Genomic DNA, 26,124 nt, shown 5'->3' on the forward strand with positions numbered 1-26,124 from the left:
AGTTATATGTATCAAGGTTAATAAGTGATTACTTCGTGGCCTGAATGGTCGGGTTGTCGTAACATCAGCAATGACCTTTGGAGTTGAATTGGATGGCTAAGAAGTCGGTAAATTTATATTGGTGTCTGATATGCTGGGTCTCGTATGAGATCTCTTATTATCCAAAATCAATTCCCTTAATCGGCTGTTATCTATGTATTCAAATACAACAGAAGGTGGGAGATAAAGAAAGAATATAAATATAACATAACATTCAGTTAAAAGAAATATATTTATGAATATTGAAAAAATGCAAGACAAATATTATATGTTATTATATAACAGCTATTAAAAAGATGCATAATAATTAACCTTCTGAGAAAACCGATACTTCTCTTGTAACAATACACGAAACAGACGGAATTGTTATCGAATCATCGGTTAGGACATTATTATTGATAGAACCTGATGAAGATCCAGCTAAATTAGATTTCTTCTTATCCAACAATAATTTCCTTATTTTACGCCTCTGTTTCGCCTGATCTTGAGTAACAACGGGGATAACAGCTTCGACACGATCAAAAGATATCACAATTAATAATGAAACATACATAAGATTAACAATAATGTTTTTAAAAACAAATTGTAGCTAAATTGCAACATATGATTTTAACAGAAATATTAAATTAAAGTTAAAAACACAACAACGTAAAACATATTGTTAAGTGGTACCGTTTGTAATGTTCGATAGTGGTCTTCTTCCTCGACGAACTGCACGGCAATAAAAGTATGTTAAGTTTTGAAAAAACAAACTAACTTTTAAGTCATTGCTAGTATTCATATTAGCAATCGTAGTATAATATATGAAATCTACTTTATTTCCTTTGGCCATTGGAAAAACTAATTTATGTATTAAGTTATAATACATATAATTCAAAGATAACTTAAATTATTGCGAAGTTAGAATCGTACCGGATGTAGAATTGGAGGATGGATTAGTAGGTAAAAAAGATGTATCATCTGTAATAAAAATTATTATATAAAATTTAAATATGTTCATAAAGATATATTATAAAAAGCTGAATGAAGTGCTAAATTCACGACATTACCGTTTGAAATGTTTTCCTTTCCGATGTTATTAGATAAAGATGAAGAGTCGAAACATTTTCTTTTAGACATTCCTGAATTTCTGCTAAGATGTAAGCATACAACATTACAAATGTAAGTCCATTTAAATTGAAAATAAGGATTAAAATGTCGAAATTAAAGTTAATATACTAATTCTTACGTAAGTTGTGTTATCTTAAATCCTAAAATACCATTATACAATGAAAGAATGGTAGCATGACAAAAGTTTGAAATAATATCATTCAATAACAATAAACTGAAATATAAGCTAGAAATACATTTATTATGCATACGGAAACAACCCCAAAAAATAAGAAGTTATTTTATCAATAGACATAAAAAATAAAATAACATAACATACTTGAAACAAATAATAAAGTTCTAGAACCAAAAGACAAAAAAGTATAAAATCCAATCATAATTTATATTCGAATGGAGAAACGGTGGTCTCGATAAATAACGCCCCTTTCGGACCGTTGTAGTTGTCAACATGTTGGAGGTAGTTGAAAGCTTCATTGCACAAGTCAACTTCAACAAAATCACCCCAAATACTTGTTATCAACCACTTTTTGTCTTGAATTATATTTGTCCTTTGCATCCTTGCCTGATAATCAAGTATGTGAGGGTTATCGAAAGAAAAAACCTTGACCCAATCATCATGTTCTAATTTGTACAAATCAGCCTTTAGTTCAACAGCACGTCCAACGACAATCACATGTAGGTTGTTCGAAATGCTTAGAAAATGTCCTTGACAGGGATTGACTTCCATACGCTCGGGAAAACAAAGTACGCTGAAAGATTCAGAAATAACATCAAAAGTAACTATGTTCCTCTCCCCAGGAGGAAACCAATAATTTGAAACCATGAAATATATGGTTTTGCCGCAATAAGTTGCAGGAGACCATGAATAAGACGATGAAGCCAGTTTAGAATCCTTAAGGAAATCAATTTTTCTCCAAGAGTCAAGATGCCGTGAGTATACACGGGCAGTACCAACGTTACGGCAACACTTTATGTGAAGCACTTTGAGATCGTCGAACTGGTCAAAGTACATTCCACCGGTATCAGAGTTACGATCAAAACGATGATTAAAGTAGTCGTCGGATATCAACTTATAGCGGCCCATTGTTGGGTTCCAAAGCATAAGCTCACATAAAATTCTTTCATTGCAAACCAACAATAGACCGTTAAAAGACGATATAATACGTAAGTAGGAAGTGTGGATATCGTATGGGAAAGTTATTGTTTTGCTCGTATCGAGTTCCAAATTACCACCTATAATATCGTCAACGACTATCGACTCATATTTCAAGGACAGTAATTTCTTTTTTAGTGAATTTCCAGTCCGGCGAGAATGCTTCAACTCAAAATTATGAGTCGATAGTTCCTTACGAAAATATTTGGAAAGAATTTTGAATCGACAGCTTTTGCAGGGAGCCTTGAAAAAATTTCTTCGACAACCATTTCCATGCCAATCTTTTCCATTTTTACGATCTACTGTGTTAGAATATAAAACATAACAAATGAAATACAATTGATGTATATAGTTGTGTAGAAAAAAAAATAAGTATTAATATAACTATATAAGAATATATCGGAAAAAAAATAGAGTTGGAATATTTAAAAAAATAAGATCACATAATCATGATAGCATACACATTCAGAGAAATTAACAAATGTAGTCAAATTATAATCAACTTCATATTACACAATTACTAAACATTAAAAGGATACATATATTTAAATCTTAAGTTCATATTGAACAAAAGCATGTAGCAGTAATAAATTATATATATATTTGGATGAGATAGAACTATATATTGAGTATTTGTTCAATTTATATTTTATAACATAAAAATTAACATCTTACTGATTTGAATAGCAACAACATTTATATTATTGTATAACAATGTAATAACTAACATGTAAAATCTAACAACGTATAGTGTTCGCATAGTAAATTTAGAATAGGTGATTAAGAAAATTCATCATATCTACATCAACATATTGAAACAATCCGAAGTGATGTTGAAATATATTTATTTCCTATAAACCGATTACAAAACTATCAGTTAATTTAAAATCATATTAACATTAAGGAAGATTAACATTTACACAGATGAAGATGCAAGTATGAAGCATTTAAGATGACAACTTTTTGTTATTACTACAACATAATACGATAACAATGATGAAGAAATATTTTTTTATTAATTAGATCCCAATTCTAATGCTTCATCATAATAACATACGTAATAAAACCATACCTCTGTGTGTGTGTCTATGAGAGAAGGTAAGAAGGTTGGATGTGTATGAATTAAAAGGTAGGAGAAGGATATTTATAATACATGAGGCAAGGTAAGTTTGTAAATGATATAGGTAAATATAATGTTATGTTAGAAGTTTACTAAAATACATTAATCTGCGATAATTATTACTTGTGATTGAGACATTTCCATTTTTTGCATATAAATAATAACTTGAAAAGTTACAAAGATTGCAAAATTAGGATCCTAATTGTAATTTTTAATGCGACTTTAAGTATTAATTAATTACAATAACTAAATAATTGGAAGTAATTGGATGTGATTCTACAATTACCATATAAACTATATAATTTAAATTAAGAAAGATTCGAAAAATTTAAAGATAAGAATACATAGTTTTATCTCATTAAATGTGTATGAAAATAGTTTGTTCCATTTAGGATGTTAGATAACAAAAGGAAAAAAAAATTATTGAAAACACATACCTTGTTAATCGTTACTCATTTCAAGATAGTTAGTTCGTTGAAAAAAAGGGTATTCTTTGAAATTTATGTCAAAAGCACCTTATTAATCGTTTTCATCTTTATAAAATAAATTCATAAAAAAAATCAGATTCTATGAATTTAATATCAAAAGTAACTCACGATAATATATAAGTTATTAAAGTTGATCTATTAAAAAGTTCAATATGGATTTAATTTAATGTTTACTTTGATAAATAAGATACCGCATGAAATTAAGCAGCATATGTCTATATATATATTGACACTAAATAAATTATCTTTAGTAATAAGGTAAACTGCAATTTTGAAATTCATTTTTAATTGTAATAATATAGTTTAACATTCACGTTGTACACAAAATTAAGTACCATACAAAAGTGTATTATCAATAAAGTCGATAAACGTACATGTTCAAAACATACTTAGCAGAAGAAAAACCAAACAGTCGTTCAACATACAGCTTATAAACGATAGGTGCACATTGGCTTAGTCAGCGCGGACATTTTTTAAAATGACGGTTTTTTTGGAAGTCACATAAGTGAAGTCAAGCATGACGCCATCATCCAAATTATTTTCCGCCATAAATATAGGCCAGTTTATTACTGAATAGCGTGATGCACTTCCATTTTTTTCTGGTTTGACTTCATAAAGACTAACCTGCCCCTGCAGGTTTTCAAACCTCAGTGTATGCAGCTTCTTTGTAAACCCTGCGCGTTTTGATACCAGGACAGGAAGACGCTGCGTGAAACAACGTGAATTCAAAAGAATACATTTTAGACGATGAATAATAAATAAAAAAACAACCTATAATTAAATATTGTTTAAGCACAAATCATACCAGTCTGTATTCCCCTTTACGTGTAAAGTTACAAAACTCAGGATCTTCAGGAATAGTGTGTTTTCCACATTTCTTAGCAGGTAAACGCTTCTTAGACTTGGAAGTACCAATATAGCTTACATTTTTGTTCACCTTTACGATGAAAAAAAAGTTGTTGTTTTACAAAATATAACATATTAATGTGAACAAACTAATATTAATTGTATAACTTCATACACTTACATCTCTTGTGAGAGATGGGGAAACTTCATCTATAACCCCATTGGAAGTGCAATAAACGTCATGTTGTTTAACATTACTTGGTTCTCCAAGTCCATCCTTTATGGTAATAGCATTCTGATCTTGAATGCAAAGATCCTGATTCAATGACACATTTTTCATTAACATACATAATGTTTATACTTACCGCTGAATGTTGAAATTAATAGGAATTTTATGTGTACATACGTATATATAAGTATACGATTACCTGGTGGACATTTGGTTCTTCATGTGAGAAAACGAAGCCATAATCTTTACGTATGGCCTATAAAGGACAGTATGCAAAACATTAGTGATAGATAACTATTACGGAATAATGTATATACAGATAACAGAAGATTACCTCGTCTAGTTTATGAAGGTACTCATCACGAGATACTTCAACAACGTCATCATCAGAATTGTCTCCCATTATGAACAAAAACAGCAATTGAACTACAACAACAGTTTAATGAAAGTGAACAATATCAATGTTCTTAAATATCGATACATATTCATCATATAAAAAAATTATTCAAACGAATAACTACAGTCAAAGAAGCAGTTTATGGAACCGACATATTACAATAATAAAACCACTTTTTATACTAAATAAGATTCAAACAGTAGAATCCGAATATCAAAAAATAAATTATAATTAGTTATAAAAAAAATATAAAATTATTCATGAAACTATAAAATCTGAAAATAGTCATCAAACATCTAACATCTAATATCTCAAATAAAACAAAAATAATTCCGAGAGGATACTAAGCATGATAAAAAAAATACAGTTTCAAGTTATAACCTGCTTTTAGCCTAAAGGTTAATGATATTTAAACATGTAGTTTATGAAACTTATCGCATACAAACTTAAAAATTAATTTCATTAATAACAATAAATGCAAAAATACTCGAACATCTGCAAATGATACTATAATTTCAGATTAATCGTCGTAATTCATTTTAGAAAAGTTCAACGAACTACATCCTTGCATCCATACAGACATAAAAAAAATCATCTGAAAAATGATTAAATCAACTGTAATGTAAATAAGTAAATACATCATAATTTTTAAGGCAATAGTAACTAAAAATATATGTAGAACAAAACATTTTCAGATCAAATAACATGCATATATGTAGATGTAAATCAAAATGCGGAAATCTTTATTAGCATTATGATTTAACAAATTATTACAAAGTTCCAGCCATACAAAATAAACGTATAAACATAGATTAAAAGCGGTTAACTTACCGGTTAGGATCTAATGAAACGAAATTATGATATCCAGGAACCTGACTTTGTGTATATGCAAATGGGTTTCTCCAAGAACTACCAAAAGGTTATTATGATCAAAATAAAAATAAAGAGTGAAATAGATGATTGAGATGATGGTTGAGGGGTAATGATGGCTTTAGGTTACCAATGTCTGATATTTTGTTTTCATTATTTTATCATATTTTATTTAGAAGGAAACAGAATATTATAACCATATATTCCTTTACCTAAAGTTGTGAATAATATCATTAGATATATATATTATTGATTAAGAAGGTAATTTTCATTAACATATATTAGTTAGCCGAAAATTGCGTATATATTAGTTTGCCAAAATTGTGTATACTAAGATTAGATTTGAGACCACAAATGATACAAAAAAATAGAGAAAAAAAAATAAATAACAATTCGGATATAATAAATTCATCAAACTTTATTTTACTAAGATAATGAAATAAAACAAAACATCAAACATTGTGCGCAAGTAAAGAAAAGAAATAAGTGCGATTATCATCCATAAATAAAAATAAGAGTCCAAATCATATTATCAAATAAGATAAGGATCCGGATTAATGCCTTCTTCAAGAAGTTCTTCCTGGTAAAAAAAAAGGAAAGATTTTTGACAATTACTATAATCAGTATTAAATTTAAAAATAATAATAAATATCACTTCATATTTATTCTTTTTGTATATGACAAAAAAATATTACCAATCTATTACTAACGCGAGTCGAATGCTTAATGAGAAAGTCAAAACTTGTTAGTGCTTCATTCCAATCTTTAGATACAGTTCTGAAACGACCAACTGATTTGAGAGGGAACCTAAAAAAAATTTCCATCAGCAACAAATCGAACGGGATATTAGCCATCATACGAACAAACCTATCAATAATACACACATATAATAATCGAATTAACAACATTATTATGCATACATCAAAAGACAATAGGTATTAAAAAAATCCTTTTTTGATAATACCTTCTTGAAGAAACACAAAAATAAGAAATAAGTTTATATGTATTAGAGAGAAATGTTGATGTTACTTATAGGAAAAAAAATATACACGGAAGTATATATATCAGTGATTATAATATATAAACAAATATGTATGAAATATAAATTGGTTTGATCTATGATGGGAATATGTGATAACAAAATGGAAACGATAATTTCTTTTTTTAGAAAGGTAAATCCTTTTATTCCTTTCAAATAATATTACAATATTCTGATTCAAATTTATATATTACTATATTAAATTTATAGAAAGATATCATAAAATTTGGTAATATATTTTATTTGGTAATATATACAAAATCAAAGTTTTCAAAAGATCATAATTATTTTTAACGAATGGGTTAACATATAAATATAATTTTATAAATATTACAAATAATGCTTTTGAATGATCCTTTTTTTGGGATGGATGTTAATTAATAATATTATTTGGTAATAAAGAACGAAAATTGATTAGGTTGATCATAATCAATTTCCTTAGTTAAGAAGAATAACTTACCGAAATAAAAGACTTTATAAAAGTGTGTACAATATCTTTTGAATGATAAATGAAATTGGAAGTTATCGACCATAAACCTTAAATTGGCAAGATACAATAAAACTAAATTTATATGATAATGTTTAATAAGTAAATGGAATTACCGGTATAAGTTAAACTTCGTAATTTCACCAAATGTTTATTAAATTTAATTTTAAGAAACACAGCAACACAAAACAAAAATTAGTTTTTGACCATCATGATTGAAATAAACAAATTACTAACGTTAAAATATTTACAAAACATGATCAAGAAAGTTGGTTACCAAATATACCAAAACACGTACATAACATGCAAAACTTAGAAAGCTAACATATCGTTGATGAAACTATAGCAACATACCAAGAAACACAGTTACTGGTACTAACATAACAATTAACAAAAGGATAATTCCACTGTTTCTAACCACCAAAATGTAAAGATCATTATACTGTATTTTTCCACAAACACATCCCATCGACCTTGACCGCCTCAATGGTAAATCAACATACCTCTACTTTTGACGTAAACCATATGAAACTCAGAATCCCATGCCAACTGTTTGTCTCGAACAAAATGATTCATACCAGCGACATTGTAGCGCGGACATCCTTGAGAGTGCTCGACACCAATGGATACGTCCCAAGTGAAACCAGCGGAGTCCTTGATAATCAAATCCATTTTACGATCCAAACCGTGCTTTTGAGCCCACTTCTTTTTAAGGCGCTACGAAAAAAAATAAAACACTGTAATAAACTAATTGCTTAAACAGGGATGATCAAATTATAAGGAGTAGAAAAGAAAACATACATTAGTATTATGAAAAGGAAAAAAGCACAAACTTACATAACGATTGTCCACGCGAAATACAACCGGTACTTCGTCATCCGGATTTCCTTGAACACCAACTACATGAATCGGATTAGGCAAGTCATCATCAGAAAGTTCAATCACTTCATCTGTATGTTCCTTTTTATAGAGTGTAGTTCGGGTGGTAAAGTTAACAGCGCAGGTTTCCAACAGAAAACACTCATCTCATAGGTCCTCAAATCAACCATTTCAAAAACCACCAAATGATGATCAGTGATAGACATCTCAGATTTGATCCGACTCCATCCAGTTGTAATGTAAACTTCATCGTCAAAAACTTCCATACGGACGAACCATTTACGATTACCGGACGACCGTACCACAGCAGGATATCTCGGAAAAGTATTTAACATCTTGTGATGAACAAACATCCTATCCACATACTACACGTGATACGGGAACATATATAAGTACACTATGAACATATATAAATTCAAATGTTAAATAGATAAAAGTTAAAATTGATAGGTACCATGCAATTATCTCGATCCTTTGATCCTCCAGGTAGGTAGTAGAAATACTCAGACAGCGCAAGCGATATGTCTTGGTAAAAGTATATAAGTCGAAAAGAAGACAAAGCTTCTTCGAACTGTAATACTAACCAGGAATTTGATGGTAACTTCAAGGAGGTGACCATATCAACCCAGCCGTTATAAAGATAGTATGCGCCAGCAATCTTAATAATTTTTACTTTAAAAATCCTACCATCAACAGTGCGGATGACAGCATTCTTGTCTGGGTAGTTGAATGTTTTAATCCACTCGTGATATAATTCAGGAAGCTTCTATAAAACAACACAGTAGGCAATGTCAATAATAACTATACGATAAGATAAACAATGACAGAGAAATTATTATAAAAAAAACATTAGTTTTTTCAATAATTGTTATAGAATTAATACTAACCAACGATGTTCTGAGATTGTCACGCACACGAGCAACGAATCCGTAAATCATTTCAGCTATCAACGTATGCCTTGAACATGACACGAACATATTTATATTTATAGCATCAAAACATAAGAGAACACATTTAGAAGCTCAAACAAGATCTTCAAATACGGAATAAAAAAATCAATTACTAAAATAAAGTTTTTATTCTTACACCTTAAAATTAACAGTCAACCTAATCAAAACAAAATGCATTACTAAAATCACCTTGTTTTAGCATAGCATTAGGTTTTGACCCAACAACATCCCCAATGTATATACGGAAAATAAAAACCATGTACCATTATCTAATCAGAAACATTCAAAAACAATCTCCAGAGTGTTATATGTCTACGGCTTAACCAGAATCAGAAAAAAAAAAATAAAAAAAAAACATAAGATCCTTATATAAGAACGAAGATGTAGAATCAAACCGGATACAGAATCGTAAATTTAAATTAAATAACATAAAAACAATACAAAACAAAGAGATGAGATATCAAAACCATAGAGATTACCTGCTAAGATTGTGATGAAGTTTGGATGAGGTTGTTGAAGATCAAGAGGGTTTCTTGGTTTACGTGTAGAAGAAATATAGACAACTTCGATTTTGTGTAGATTTTTTACAAAAATAGAATTATATATGGTCCATTTTTTAAAGGGGCGGGTCGGGTTCATTGAATTCGGATGCCGCGATATAGATGACCAAAGTAGGAAAATGAGTAAACATTAAATTATTTATATTCTTTGGAAAATTGGAAATGCAACCATTTACTCAACTGTTAATATAAATATTAAATAAAAAAATAATAGTAACATCAATTTATCAATACTAAATAGGTGATACAACGGTCTCTTCAAACGATGCTACATTGTGTAGTCCTTTATAGGTCACAACATCTCCTAAGTATTCAGACTCCTTCATTCCAATTTGTATGTCCATAATACCACAACGATCGATCTCAACAGACCAAGTGTCACCTTTGTTCTCATATAAATTGTTACGCCATGCCTCATATGAGAAAAATACCTTTACGTTTGAAAAAGACAACACTTCTGACCATAAGTCATTTTCAAATTTATATAGCTTAACGATTGTTTCAGGGGTCTCTAGAAGAATAAACATATGAAGTGTGTTGCGGAGTTTGAGAAAACTTCTTTGGCGACCTTTAAGATTGGTAGATTGGGGTATTGGGAACTTGGAGAAAGTTTCAGATTCCACATCAAAAGCAATCGTATAACTTTTAGCAGGCAACCAATAGTGTGCAGATGGAAAATATAAAACTTTATTGCAAAAAGCTCCGGAAGACAACCAACATAAGCAGAGTGAACCTAAATCCGGATCTTTCATGAAAGTTAAAGTTTTCCATTCACATGTCTTCCGAGAATAAAGACGCGGTACAATATGATCCATACGACGTTGAAGAAGTAATATTTTAACATCGTTAGATGAATCAATATACATCCCAACTGCATCTGTGGCAAAATCAAAAAAATGTTTGGGTTTCTTGTCACACAAATTCTTAAATTTGTTAGTTGTTGGATTCCAAAGAATCAATTCGTTCGGTAACCAATGGACGGAGATCAGCAAAAGACCATATTCAGAAGCAAGAATTGTTAGATTTGAAAGACAGCTGTCAACAGGGAATGAAATAGTCTTCTTTGAAGAAATGTCTACCTTTCCGTTAATCAGGTTAAGAAGATCAATTGATGAGTTGGTCAGCGTGATAACCTTTGGAGCTTCATATTTAGCCGTACGGTGATAATGAGTAATCGCAAACAATTGTGACGACAATTCGTAACGCCATTGTCTGGAAACACATCTTAATCTACCAATACACTTTGTTGGTAACCTTGATAGGATTTCATTAGCAAACATTTCAAATTCAAGACGTTGCATCCTACAAAATATGGGAAAATAATCAATTGATAAGAATTATGTAATCAAAACCGTGAACTATACAACCGATTTATATAACTTATTACTTATAAAATAATATAAATAGACAAATTGTAATCACATCCATAATACTGATACCTTCGAGTTAGAATGGATGAAATAATGTGAGAAGTTTGGATGTGTATGAAACAAAAGGTAGGAGAATGCTATTTATAATATATGTGGTTATCTAAGTTTGGAAATGATGTATCTAATTTAAAATCAAATTTCGAAATTTATTAACATAGATAAATTTCCATATTGAATGTGATTGACCAATTTCCATATTCACAAATAATAAAATATCTCTTAAAACATAAAATAAGAAAGTTTGATACGTGATGTAGGTAAAGATATTTTTAAATTTATGTTATGTCCAGCTGTATATGTATAATATGTTATGTCCAGCTGTATATGTATAATAGATATTTTGTTATATAACCTGGATATAGTTTAAAATAAATAATAATATTAAATAATGGTATAAATATATTTTTTGGCCGGAGTTGATGATTAATGATACAATATTAATAAATAGTCGACCTTCGTTATAAAAGCAAAAAAAAATATAGATATATCGGAGTACCGTTTATAGAAAGAGTTTCTACCTAATATAGAATACAATAATATGCATTAGTTGTTTATTGTTTTTTTAGGAATTAAACATGATTAATGTCATATATACAAAGTTATGCCAACAAAAAACAAATCACTTTAAAGAAATAAAAAAATGCACAGGCTGATTAATAAAACCATCTCTTATTCATCAAGCGAAAACAAACAACTCAAGATAAACCGAATATATATTCGGTAACAAAGCAATGAAAACCAAATGTCAAAAACCATAATGATAATGAAAACATAAGAGGAAAATTAAATTGTTCAATCACATTGAGATGATAATTATACTGTCCGCCTACTTCTCGATCTTGGGCTTCAAAAGCTTTTCAGTCTCATTCGCGTCTTCCTCCATGCCGCTATCACTCTGACGCGGTTTAGTAGAGGACTGGGAAGAACAAAAATCAGCCTCATAAACCGCATCCAAATTGCGTTTAAGTTCCTTTTCCATCATAGAAACAGAACTACTGTTGACAGGAACGGAAGGGGTCGTAAACATGCTCCCATTCAACTTAGAAATCGGAGTCTCCTCCTCACCAGTACGGGAGACCGAATCCTGTCAATAATATATAAAAACATTAGAATATGAAATAAAAAAATTACTCAACAAAATGTTCCAGCATTTATTAAATAAATGTAGCTCAGAAACCTTAACAGGAACCTTGACAGTTGGATTTGAATCAGCGGAAACAACGTTTAACTGTTCCTCGTCAACAGGCTGTTGTTAATAACGTTTATAAGATATGAGTTAACATATAATTATAAGGTATAATACTTTATACCAACATAGTTTAAAGGTAGAAATTACCTGGATAGCATTAAAATGGTGATCAAGCTCAGCCATTATTTCTGGATTTTCAGTCAACTTTGAAACAGAGTAGCCATCTGCTTTGTTTCTGAGGTTATAAGAACCTATGGCTATCTTGAAAGCAAACTTGCGATTTAGCAAAGAATCAAACTCTTTAGGAAACTTCCCTTCGCTAGCCAACTGTTAGACAAATGTAAAAAAATTGATCATGAACAACGTTGACAGTGTTTATAACAACATAAGAAACGAAATATGACATGTATAATACATTAGTAAATTTACCTCTATGTTGTTTTCTAATAGATGATTTGCGGAAACACCGAGTAGTTTCACAACTTCACGTTCAAACAGCGTCAAGGTGACAATCCTGGTACAATCTTGAACACGTATTGGAACTTTGATCCTGCAAATATTTCTCAGCGTTTTATCAATCAGTAAAAATATAATATGAGGACAATAAAATAAATAAAGTGGTAATTTCACCTGGGAACTGAGATGACGGTCTTTTGATTGCAACGATCAGTTTGGCATTCCAACACTGTTACTTCATCAAAACCTTCGCTTCCATCCTCCTTGTCCTTGCAAATAGTTGTTGTAAAAACCTTTTTGGTGCACGATTTACAGGCATTGTAAAACCATGTGCTTTCTGATGCAAAGCTCTTGATTGTACCAAGGATAATAACAGCCTTTTTCTGTGCATAACAAAGAGTAGTTTAACATACTTTTCTATAATTATTACGATATAACTGGACTATAAAATAAATACAAAGTGTAAAACTAACCTCTGAGATACCGCTTAAAGCTCCAATTGTACTGAATGCAAAATCTTTGAGATATTCATCAACGGGTGACTTTATAAGAGAGGAAGTCAACCCAGAATAACCAGAAGATGTTGAAGCAGAAATCTGAGCAACAAAACTAATAACACACAACAAAGATAATGAAAATTATTTGTAAATGAAGTAGAATATAGATAATTTGATTATGAAAACAAACCTTTTCTTAAAATCAACAATCTCCGGAATGTCACTGTTGATGAATACTCGAGTTACAGTATACAAATTGGATACATTGACATGTCCTGTGTTTTAAATAAAATGTAACTTAATTTACAGCTTAAATAGATGTAAAAAAATCGGTAAAATAGAATTGATATTGAAAATATAGAATATACCTCCCCGAAAACGGTACTTCCCAAACTGAATAACGACAACAATATTCTTTTCCGCTGGATGGTTAGTTTCAAATGCTCGAATTTGATCAGCATAACCATCCCATAGTGTAACAAAAATCTGATGGTGCCTATACAAAGGATTTAATTATTAACTTGTTATTTTTAGGTAAAATTATAAAGTAAAATTGTAAAAACATATATAAGTATATGCAAATTTATTCGTACTGCAGGTCTTCAAGAATAAAAGTAACTTTGTTTTCCTCTTTGCCGTTGTTACTATCACTCTTAACCTCAGCCGGAATGCTCTTCACAACAAACCCAATAACATCTAAAAATTAAAATAATAGAAAATACATAAGATATATACAGAAATTCAAAACTTTTAACAAATCAGCTTATATATTTATATAATTTACCAATGGGACTTTTGAAAGACTTGAAGTCCTCATCAGGATCCTCCCGAATAGAATCAAATGGAGTGAAATCGAATCCCCACTCAGAACCAACATGCCCAGTGTACGCCTCAACAACAGTGTTCTCATTTAGATTGATCTTGAACGTACTATGAACGTATTTAACTTTCTGGCGATTCTCACCCATAGATGGGTTACGAATAGTTAAACACTGATTTTCTTTCAAAAGGTGCTCATAAACGGTAGCATTTCTTTGGAGTACAAAAGCCTGCATTTTGGTGCCCTGCAACAGCACGGGTGATAATAATGTGTTATGTAAAATTAAAGTATTTATATATACATAAATATAGATAACTTATTAAAATATATATATCTGTACCTCTTGGTCCATGAAGATCATGTCATAGCAGTAAATTTTTCGAGGATTGTTGAACGCAGGTCTTGTCCATAATCTGACAACACGGACTCTGATTGTGTAATCATCAACATTAAGATCAACATTGTTGAGAAGTGTAATAGCAGGCTGCTCCATTTCTGCAATTGAATAATAGATAAAACATTATGTTTAATCATCAAAGCAATATGTTAATCGAACACATAAAAATATAATGAACTAAAACGAATAAAAAATGATAATGATACATTGCTATGAAAGAAGTGGTGGGAGTACGATGTGAATGTGAATGTAATATGTCAAAAGATGTTATTTATAATAGAAGTGTGGAGGTTAATTATGGAAAAGAAATTTGTTATCATAATAAAAATTTGAAATAAATTATTTATTAAAATAGAAAATTCAGTTACATCTATTTTTAGATGATTGATAATTTCTATATAATACTCACGAAAGATGAGCATTGGTAAAAAATTGAAATGAAAAAATGCGACTTCATATCTAATAAAAAATGCATGATAATTATAGTGTGGTAAAATCAATAGGCAGAATAAATATTTCACATAATAAATATCGATTAATTACTTATACAATTATTATTAAATATATTAAATATAATAGCTGATTACTACCAGAATGGTGGCAAACAGGGCAATAGCATACATTGGTATACAACATAGAACAAACTTTTTTTTTATCAAATTCATCATATCCGATAAACGAACTCGGTAAAGATCGATCAAACTATAAGCTACAGTTCCATATAACACAAATGCATGTATTGTAAGGTGTCGTTCAACAACATGATTATTAAAACTACCTTATGAACGCATAACAAAGGGCTCAGAGTAAGTATTCCGTTTCTGACTGCTGCTTATCAGGTTGCAAAAAGAGAACAGAGCGCTCGCCATCCATGATATTCAACATCGAACCAAGTTTTTTTTAACAATGTCATCACAGCCTAATAGTAAATCAAAATATGTACGAAAACATCAATATTATGTAAAGCTTATGACACTATATGAAAGGGTTCAGAATACGTATCGTGGTTTTCATGGACGCAACACAGGTTGCAAGAAGAAAACAGTGCACTCGCAATCGATGGTATGCAACATCGAACCAACTTTAGATGATACAGTTTCACGTAAAAAAAATCAACCCTCTGTTGAAGAAGCAACCAGTGACAGATTTTTTATGGAATTATTATGAGGGGTCGGTGACATTGTCAAGGAGTATAATAAAATGCTATCACTAAGCATCTAATGACACTCCTTGACAACTTCACCGACACATCCATGTTTCCAGCAAAAGTTTGTCAATGGTTGCTAATTCAACAGAGGGTTAATTCTTATTAACTTTAATGTATCATCTAAACAGTATAAACTGTGCACTTATGGATTTATTTTTTACCGCAATTAAACTATCTGCAAAAAAAAAAATGGATTAGAAAAAAAAACAGACAAATAAATATGACTACAGAAATATGTTAATTGATGGAAACATGTTCAAGTATTAACCTATAGTGGATCTGTTGATGATAAGCAATAACCAAAATTTGTTTAAACAAATGAACAACATCTTTCTTTATGTGTATTTGAAAACAAAAGTGTTAGACTTAACTAATGGATACGTCAAAAGACAAACCGGCGGAGTCACATAAAGAAAACCGTCGATTCAAAACCATGAACATTCAACCTCTGCCAAAGAATCATCCTAATTAATTGTGTCAGTCATATCAAGGACTCCAATCAACAAATTTGGAAATTCTATCAGCCCAAAAACCTTGTTCATAGATACACATAACAACAAAATTTAAGTAGCAGTCATTTGTTATCCGGTTTAATCCCATATTTCAATTCACGCGTTAAATCAAAACACGATTCGAAGAGCAAGGTTTAGTTAGAAGCCCTAATTAATCATCAGTCATATACGGACTTCAATCAACAAATTTGGTAATTATATCACCCAAAAAACCTTGTTCATAGATACACATAACAACAAAAAATTAAATCGCAGACATTTGAAATCCGGTTTAATACAATATTTCAAATCAAATCAACCAAACAGGATTCGAATAGCACGGATTCATAACATCATCATCATGAAATTAAACATGTAAATACACGCGATAAATCAAAAACAGGATTAGAATAGCAAGATTTAGTTTGAAGCCCTAATCCGGTTTATAACCCTTTTTCAAATCAAATCAATCAAACACTGATTCAAAACATCATCATCATCATATAAACTAAATAAGGATTAGGGTTACACGTGATAAATCAAAACAGGATTCGAATAGCACGGATTCAAAACATCATCATCATCATATAAACTAAATAAGGATTAGGGTTACACGTGATAAATCAAAACAGGATTCGAATAGCACGGATTCAAAACATCATCATCATGAAATTAAACATGTAAATACACGCGATAAATCAAAAACAGGATTAAAATAGCAAGATTTAGTTTGAAGCCCTAATCCGGGACTACAGATCTGTGAATGAAAAATGAACTTTAAAAACTTACCAAAATGTGATTAATCAGAAACGGATTTAAAGCGAAAGGATTCTAGAGGTGGACGATTAGCAACGAAATCAAATCTGCTATTAGGAGATGGCGATAGTTGAAGTCTGGTGTTCTCTAATTCCGTTTGATATAACGATACGAAAGACATTGAAAGAGATTGAAAGAATTGAAAGTTGAAAGTTGAAAGAAGGAGAATAAAGTTATTGAAAGAAGGAGAGCGGAGATAATGAGGATAGCTGCCCTAGGAAATTGCCGCCCAAAGAACCAATTATCTCATCAAAGAGATATGCCACCTCAATTACAAATGGTTTAAGAATATGACATGTGGCATCAAGTGTATTTTTTTAGTATAATAGGTAGATGTTTTGATTCTTATTTCTTATTTATGTATTTATGTTTGGATTCTTATTTCTTATTTATTATTTATGTAATGCATGGACACTGGACAATTTTTAATCTGTGTATCTCACAAAAACCTTCGGGATAGAAAGGGGACATTGCCATTAGAATGGTGACATCTACCATTTACTAGCTTCATCACGTAGGTGACAAGAGCCTGCAAAGGTTAATCGAAAAACAGTCATTGATATTAACGCTCTCTCCAAAGTAAAGAAAGAAATTATCATTGGCATTGGCAATCTCTTGCTTTTCTATGAAAAAATATATATAGAAAAACGAAGACATCGTCATTAGCGATCCCTAAAAAATAGAAAGATTGACATTGCCAGTGACAATATCTCACTTCCTAGTGCAACCTCAACTACTAACCACCTATCAGCAGGGAGCGGACCCATATAGTGCGGGTCGGGGTCCACGACCCCAATGTTTTTAAAAAAAAAATAGTATAATCGGTATGTTAAATTTTTCAATGACCCCATAAAATAAATTAGTTGGACTCTAGATGATATGGTGGTAAATCCTCTTGTATTCCAACAAATAAGTCTCAAGTTCAAGTCTTATATATCTTGTTTTTTAGTTTCTTTTTTTCATCAAAATTAAACTAGTGTTTTAAAACAACACAACTACCCATTGACCCTTTAATTTGCTTCTTTAAAATGATAAATTTAATGTCTTCGAATGATTTTATTTCACATTTGATTACCAAATAAGACTCCCAGCATATAGTGGCATTAAAAAAAAGCTTAAACGAAATTTTGAAGTTATGTGAAGTAGTTGTGTTGTTTAGCTTTTGGTTTCTAGCAACTTATTAATCACCGCAATTTGATAACTTGATTCTTAAAAATGGTTCTTAATAATGTGTTAGCTTCATGTCCACTAAATACTTGTACATTACTTTCTAGCCCCGACCCGACCCGACCCCACCTGACTACGATGACCGACCCAAAAATTTTAATGTTTGGTTGTGAAAAATTCTAACACAAAAAAATAGATCCCAATGAAAAAAAATCTTGGGTCCGTCACTACCTATGACTAAGCTAGTGAAGAAGGTTATTATGGAGTACCCGAAATTAAAAAACAAAAAACAAAATTCTTAACTCTTATATTAGTGGTGCCATAAAGAACATCGTAAAGTCTTGTTGAACTCTCGTAGTGCAATCAATACTTTTAAATAGTGTTCCTTTTCACCTAACAATGTGTTAAATGTTAGCTTTGACGTTCTTAATAATAAAATTAAACTTGACGGATCTAAAGGGAGTAACCCTGAACACTTTTTTTTCTATTTACTTTGCATTTTATCTAAAATCATCATGTTGATGTTATCAAAACAATATTATTAGTATAACAATTGGCTTTATTAGTAAAATATTTTAATTTTGGTATAATCACTAGCCTAACGGATATGGAATAAAGCTCCATATCTAGTTAATATGTCATATTTGCGTCACGCAAGGGCCACGTAGACAGGGACCTTTAGACTATGGGGTGTAGAGGGGTTTGGGTTGGGGGCATTGATCGACACGTGGTAGGTGTGGGCTCCACCAGTCCACACTAAAAAAAGTGGGTGTGGAAGGTGTTGGTTTCAGGTCCCTCACTCTGATCTCGGTCAAACTGACCGTTTCGCATGAACATGCAGATTCGAAATCAGGGTATAATTCCATTATTCTAATAAGATTATGTGAACAACTCTTGACCCGTTAACCCGTAAACGAACCCGTGACTGATGAACCCGTATCCGTGAACCAGTGACACGATAACGTGCCAACCCATGACCCGTAAACTGAACCGATTAACCCAACAGTCACCCCCTTAATCGGTTTGTTTACACCCGTCACCGCAGCACCGAATCATCTCGGTTTCGAACCACTATGACATCTAACGGACACCCGATCTTCACCTCGATCACGTCCAATGTCTCGGTTCATCCCGAATAAAAAAACACCACCCCCGTAACATGTAACATGGCATAACGTTGGAACACCATTCATTCACATCTTGACTTATCACGGATCACCGACCTCTCCCCGGTCACATCCAAAGCCACCCGATTGAACTCCAACGCCATAATGTCACCACCGTGTTCTTCTCCAACGTTTTTCTTTTTCCGACCGCCTTTGTTCAAGAGGCCACTCCACCGACAAAGAAAACAAAGCCACCCGCTTCTAACGTTTTCTCACCTTGCCAAACGAAGCGAATCCAAAGCCACCTGCTTTGACGGATCCATTCTGCCCGTTTTTCACGCACTACGCCGGTCTCCTCTTATCACGAACAACCGATCAAGGCAACCATTCTCACCATCTACTGTTATCACCGGTTGTATACCAGCCGCGCAAACCCGCAACTAACAACCGAACAGCCCCGTTCTTCCTTTGAACATCGCTAACAGACACGGAACACAAGTGTTTATCACCGGTCACCCCCGTCGTCTTAACCGGTACGTCTACCACAACAACGGCCTACCGAAAACACCATAACGCCTCCGTCTTCTGCTGTAAAACGACACCGAAACAGCCCCCCTAATGTCCCAAAACAGCCCGTTTTCCTGCTACGTTTGCCCCGCAGCGATGGGCTAGACCCTTTTCACGAAGCCGACTCTCAAACCGGCCTTCTCCGTCTTCACGAGCCCTAGGCTCTGATACCAAATGTTGGTTTCAGGTCCCTCACTCTGATCTCGGTCAAACTGACCGTTTCGCATGAACATGCAGATTCGAAATCAGGGTATAATTCTATTATTCTAATAAGATTACGTGAACAACTCTTGACCCATTAACACGTAAACGAACCCGTGACTGACGAACCCGTATCCGTGAACCAGTGACACGATAACGTGCCAACCCGTGACCCGTAAACTGCACCGATTAACCCACCAGAAGGGGCGTGGCCAGGCCGGCGTTGGGGTGCCATGTGGCACATTTTTTTTGTTTTTTATATTAATCATAGAATTTAGTAAGTAATTTGAAAAACACATTTTATTTATAATAAATAACTACAATAAAAAAATACATTACATTACCAAAAATAAAAACCAATAATCTTCATCTTCATCTTTATCTTCATTGGAGTTGAATCCAGAAAGTGTTGAAACATGTTCTACCAAATCAGCTTGAAGGTTTGAATTTAATTGTCTTGACTCGATTAGATATTGGTTTTGTGTTCTCTCTTCGTTATTTAATCCGGGCTACTCGCCATAATATTCAACGATTGCACGTCCGTCATCCTCTAAAATCATGTCGTGTAGAATGATGCACGCGTACATCACGTTTCTTATTTGAACTTTTTATCGACAAGGCATGCTCAAAATGCGCCACCTGAACTTTGTTAGACTTTATTCTTTTATGATCTAGGGTTCCATCTCTTGAAAATGATTTCACAAAAATAGCATACTCAGGGTAAATTCCATCAACAAGATAGTGGCCATACTTGTATTCAACCCTAGGGCTGGCATATCGGGTCAACCCGATCTGTTAAGACACGAACACGATAAGACATGAACACGACACGAAATCTTATCGTGTCAGATTTTCCAAACACGAACACGAACCTGTTAATAAACAGGTTACACAAAATGACCTGTTAAGACACGAAAATGTTGCCAAGATATCATATGACCTGTTTAAGACACAAACACGACCTGTTAAGACCCGAACACGACCTGTTAAGACACGAACATGACCTATTATTCCATATTTGAAATTAGCAATTAAGGAACCTGTTTAATGAAAATTTAGTCGTCAAAGGTTCACAAAAGTCATAAAAATGCATAAACACATAATGTTTTAACAAACTTAAAACGAAATCCATAAAAGTCTAATCATAACATCCAAATAGTTTCAACATTCAAGTTCCCATATGCTTTTCTTTCTCAAGATCTTCAATTCCAAACAATCAAACCTACACACAAATAATTATAATCGTATTAGGCATGGACAATTTGACATAAACTCATTCATATAGTTTTATCAAGCAACATTTCTAGAAACATTTGAAGTGGGTACCTTGAGATGTTCTCTGATTTTTAACAAGCAACACTACTTGAAGCATTTGGAGTGGATACCTTAGGATTGTTAATGGGATTTGAAGCATCTGATTCACGGCTAATGTCAAGCGACATTATATCTTCTGTGAGCTCATCTACACTAACTTGGTTCGAACCCTGCAAAGTACAAACAAATATACATAATAACATTAATAGAAAATCATGCAAAAAAACATAAAAAAATCAAGAGAAAAGACATTACAATAATCTCCAAATAACCAATCTTTTGTGCATATGAGAGCCTCAACGGTATCTTTGCTAAGTGAACTTCGATGTTCATTAAGGACTCTTCCACTTGCACTGAATGTAGACTCCGATGCGACAGTAGATACCAGAATGGTCAAAAAGTCTCTTGCCATTCTCGCAAGCGCGGGATATCTAAACTCATTGGCTTTCCAAAAATCCAACACATCAAGTTCACAGCTTCTGTCAACCCTTGACACCTCCAAATACATTTGCAATTCTGATTTTTTGTTAATTGTAAAATCTTTACTTTGAAATTGATCAAAATCCTAAAAAATAATTGGAAATTAGTTAGTCAATAATTAAACACATTGTATAAATATATAAATAAATTACCTTAAGCCTTGCGCTCATTCCATAGGCATGTGTAGAATCATCCATTACGTCCTCAACCTCTTTACTTGCATTTGAAACACGTGTTGGGTCATCTCTTCTATCATCACCGGCCACATTTAACATGTTGACATATTCATTAAATGTAGAATTCAAAAACTGATCAACATTTGAACATTCGGGGCTCGCATCTTCGTATATTTGTGAATAACTCCAGTCGATAAATAGCAACTTGTATCTAGGATCCAACACTACGGCTATAGCTAAGGTAAAACTAAAATCTGACCAATATTTTTGAAACTTGGTCATCATCAGTTCTGCCATATTCTTGATATACCCATCATTTGATCTCATACCCTCAAACAACGTAAGATAAGCCATAAAGACGTGTGGATAGTACAAGTTTGTAGTCGGATATTTGGTACCCGAAAAAACATTGGTCACATCATAAAAAATACAATTTAAGAAACAAACCTAAATAAATGACAACTCAAATCTAAATATATGAAGTATCTATGAAGTATACAACAGTGAACGATGAACTTAACAACATGTAATGAAGTATCTATGAAGTATACATGTAATGAAGTATCTATGAAGTATACAACAGCGAACGATGAACTTAACATTTAACAACAGTGCATATACATAGAATGTAGAATCAGTGCATATTTGTATAGTCAAAAAAAATCAAATCATTATTTTTTACACTACATAGAATGTAGAATCAGTGCATATTTCAATTATTTAAAATCATTATATTTACAACAGATGAACTTAACAAGAGAACGATGACACAAATCAAGTATCTTTAATTTACCTGAATAGCTTGCCGGGCGGACAACAATGAACAATGAACAGAACGGGCGATTGATTGCGGCGCCAGAACGACTTAAAAACTGTAATCTGTGACTAAAGTGAAGGGTTGAGCGGCGAGAACGACTTGAAAGCGGCGCCGGTGACTGAAGTGAAGGGTTAAGCGGCCGGCGATGAAGGTGAGCAGCGATGAACGGTTGCGTGGCGGCCGGGGATTAACGAAATTTAGGGTTTATTTGGTGTGCACTGAAGGTTCGTGAACTGTGAGTCTCCATATATATTTCATATATTTTTTAATTTAAAATAATTAACAGGTCATTAACGGGTCTTAACAGGTTAACGGGTTTTAACCTGTTTAGACACGAAATTTAAACAGGTCTTATCGTGTCGACCTGTTTAGACACGAAACCTGTTAAGGTGTTCGTGTCAGAATTGCCAGCCCTATTCAACCCCATTTACAAAAAAAAATGTTTCTTTCGGTCCAATACCATTTATTCGATCACTGAAAATAGGCGAGTGGTGTATAATGTTTATATCGTTATGTAAACCAGGCATACCAAAGAATGAATGTCAGATCCAAAGATCTTGTGATGCAACGGCTACAAGCATCATAGATGGCATTCCATGATATCCACTTGTGTGAGAGTCTTGCCATGCAGTTAGACAAAGTTTCCACTCCCATTTCATACAATCTAAACTACCGATCATCCCGGTGAGACCATGATATTCAGCTTGACGTTCCAAAATTTGTTGCATATCACTAAACGTCGGTTTTCTCAAGTATCTTTTCATGTATAGTTGAATGATATACGCACAAAAATTGTGAAGACTTTCCCTAGCCACTCATGCCGACATTTTTAAATAGTCGTCCATTATGTCGGAACTATTGTCGTAAGCCAATTGTCTTAGGGCGACCGTGACCTTTTGCCACGTGGTAAATCTTAAATTACCACGCGCATCGGTTGGGAAGTCTCTTCATTTGCATCGTCAACAATAGCTTTCACCACCATCGACAATGCTGATAATAATAATTTCGCCCCATGAGGATGACAAAGCAAATTTCTCAGACGAATCACTTGAACTTGAAGAAGCCATTATATATTGAGTTTGTTAGTTGTTTTTCAATTTTTGGATGGTAAAAATGAGTAAAAAATGAAAGGTTTATATAGTAAAAAAATTGAAAGATTTTTTTTAAATAGCCGTTGGCCAACGGCTATGCCAAGCGGCTAGCCAAACGATCATCAACACCCAGCCAAACATTGTCTACCACGTCACCCCAGGCCAGTGCCCCACACCAAGCAGGCAACGCTGACCAAAACATCAACCCGGGATGGAGCAGCCGATGTTAAAAGGCCAAAACGCCACCGGTCTTAACAAGCCTCCCCTTTAACATCTACACTTTGTTCCCGAGTATCATTTAACAAGGGGAGGGGAGGGGAAATGAGGGAAAATGGGAGAAAACCATGTTCCCGAGATTTTTTGGATGGGAGGGGAGGGGAAAGGAGGGAAAATGGAACCATTTTTGTAGCTATCTTTATCCTCCCAAATTGGGGAGATTAGGAGAGAAAACCCTATCAATTACTAAAATACCCTCCAATTCTAATAAATCTCACGTACGGTTATTATGGATCAATTTTGGCGCAAACTTCTTCATCCCCTCTCACTCTCTGTTCTGGAATCGAACATCTTCTTCACTTCCAGTTACATCAATCTGTGCGTGGAATCTCCAGGTAATCTCCCTCCTTAGAATAATCGGTATGATATCCGTGTAAGATTAACACCATGAATATTTGATTCTTCTAGAAGCTCTTCAATTGTTAGTTTTCACGTAATTGAGTTTATTGAGTTTTAGCCTTCTGTTAGTAGAGTGGAGATTTAATTTGTACTAGTGTGAGATATAGTAGAAAAATCATTAGTTTTTTTTTTTTTTTTGATAGAAACCGTAGGTTATTTGAAGTTAGAACCCTTGTGTTGCTCTAGCTTACAAGTACTGAGTTATTGGTCTTTCTTGATGTTAAAAATAAAATTGTCAAATTATAACAATCATACCTTTGAAGGATGTAACCTGTAGTATGTTGTGATTTTAAAGATTGTTCATAGTCTACTTAGGTTGGTTTTGATGAAAATTGTTAGGTCGTTTAAGGTTGTTCTAAAAAAAGTTCGAGCCGAAGCGAGCCGAACTCGAGCTTTAGGTTTTACTCGCGAGCCGAGCTCGAGCATAAACTCACACCAACAGAAAAGTCATCGACCAGAATATCAAAATAAGTTAGTATCATGTGTAATTGTGTTTATCATGGATTAGTCTACTCCAAGCTTACTCGACCCCGATGCTGCCACGGATGCATTATGTGCGTCCTTTGGGTGATGGAGAGTGTGAAACATAAGTGTTTAAGGGTTTATCTTATATGTTTTGTGCGCTTTTATGTGATTATATGCTTTGAATTGGTTTATTGCGAGAGTTTGTACGCTTGCAGGTAAGAACGCGTAATACGGAGAAGTTAAGGGGGTGAAATGATATTTTGTGAAAGTTGATTGTGAGATGTTGTTGTGGCTTACGGACTAAGATCCGTAACTTACGAAATTTTTGCATGGGTTCACAAAGAGAAACAGTAAGGGGCTGTTTGGTAGTCTCTGAATGGTCATTAAGAGGCTACCTCTTAATGGAATCATTAAGAATTTTACCAATGAGAAGGTAGAAAAATGTGACATTTGATGATTTATCATTCAGAGGTTACCTCTTAACCATTCAGACTTGAGGTTACCTCTTATTCATTCAGAGGTTTTAAACCATTAAGAGGTAGCATCTGAATGGTCATTAAGAGGCTACCAAACAACCCCTAAATGGCATATGAGG

General features: G+C 32.9%; 1 protein-coding gene across 1 annotated transcript; it reads right to left on the minus strand.

Annotated features, from left to right (window-relative positions):
• Nucleotides 1-21,580: 21,580 nt before the first annotated feature.
• LOC118480506 (zinc finger BED domain-containing protein DAYSLEEPER-like) lies at nucleotides 21,581-22,497 on the minus strand. Its single transcript, XM_035975411.1, has 4 exons — nucleotides 22,458-22,497; nucleotides 22,081-22,390; nucleotides 21,838-21,994; nucleotides 21,581-21,733 (listed from the first exon to the last, which is right to left on the minus strand). Exons 1-3 carry the CDS (start codon nucleotides 22,473-22,475, stop codon nucleotides 21,858-21,860), a joined length of 465 nt encoding a protein of 154 aa, XP_035831304.1. The 5' UTR covers nucleotides 22,476-22,497; the 3' UTR covers nucleotides 21,581-21,733; nucleotides 21,838-21,857.
• Nucleotides 22,498-26,124: the final 3,627 nt, after the last annotated feature.

This window comes from Helianthus annuus, chromosome 7 (assembly GCF_002127325.2).
Source record: "Helianthus annuus cultivar XRQ/B chromosome 7, HanXRQr2.0-SUNRISE, whole genome shotgun sequence".
Taxonomy (NCBI): domain Eukaryota; kingdom Viridiplantae; phylum Streptophyta; class Magnoliopsida; order Asterales; family Asteraceae; genus Helianthus; species Helianthus annuus.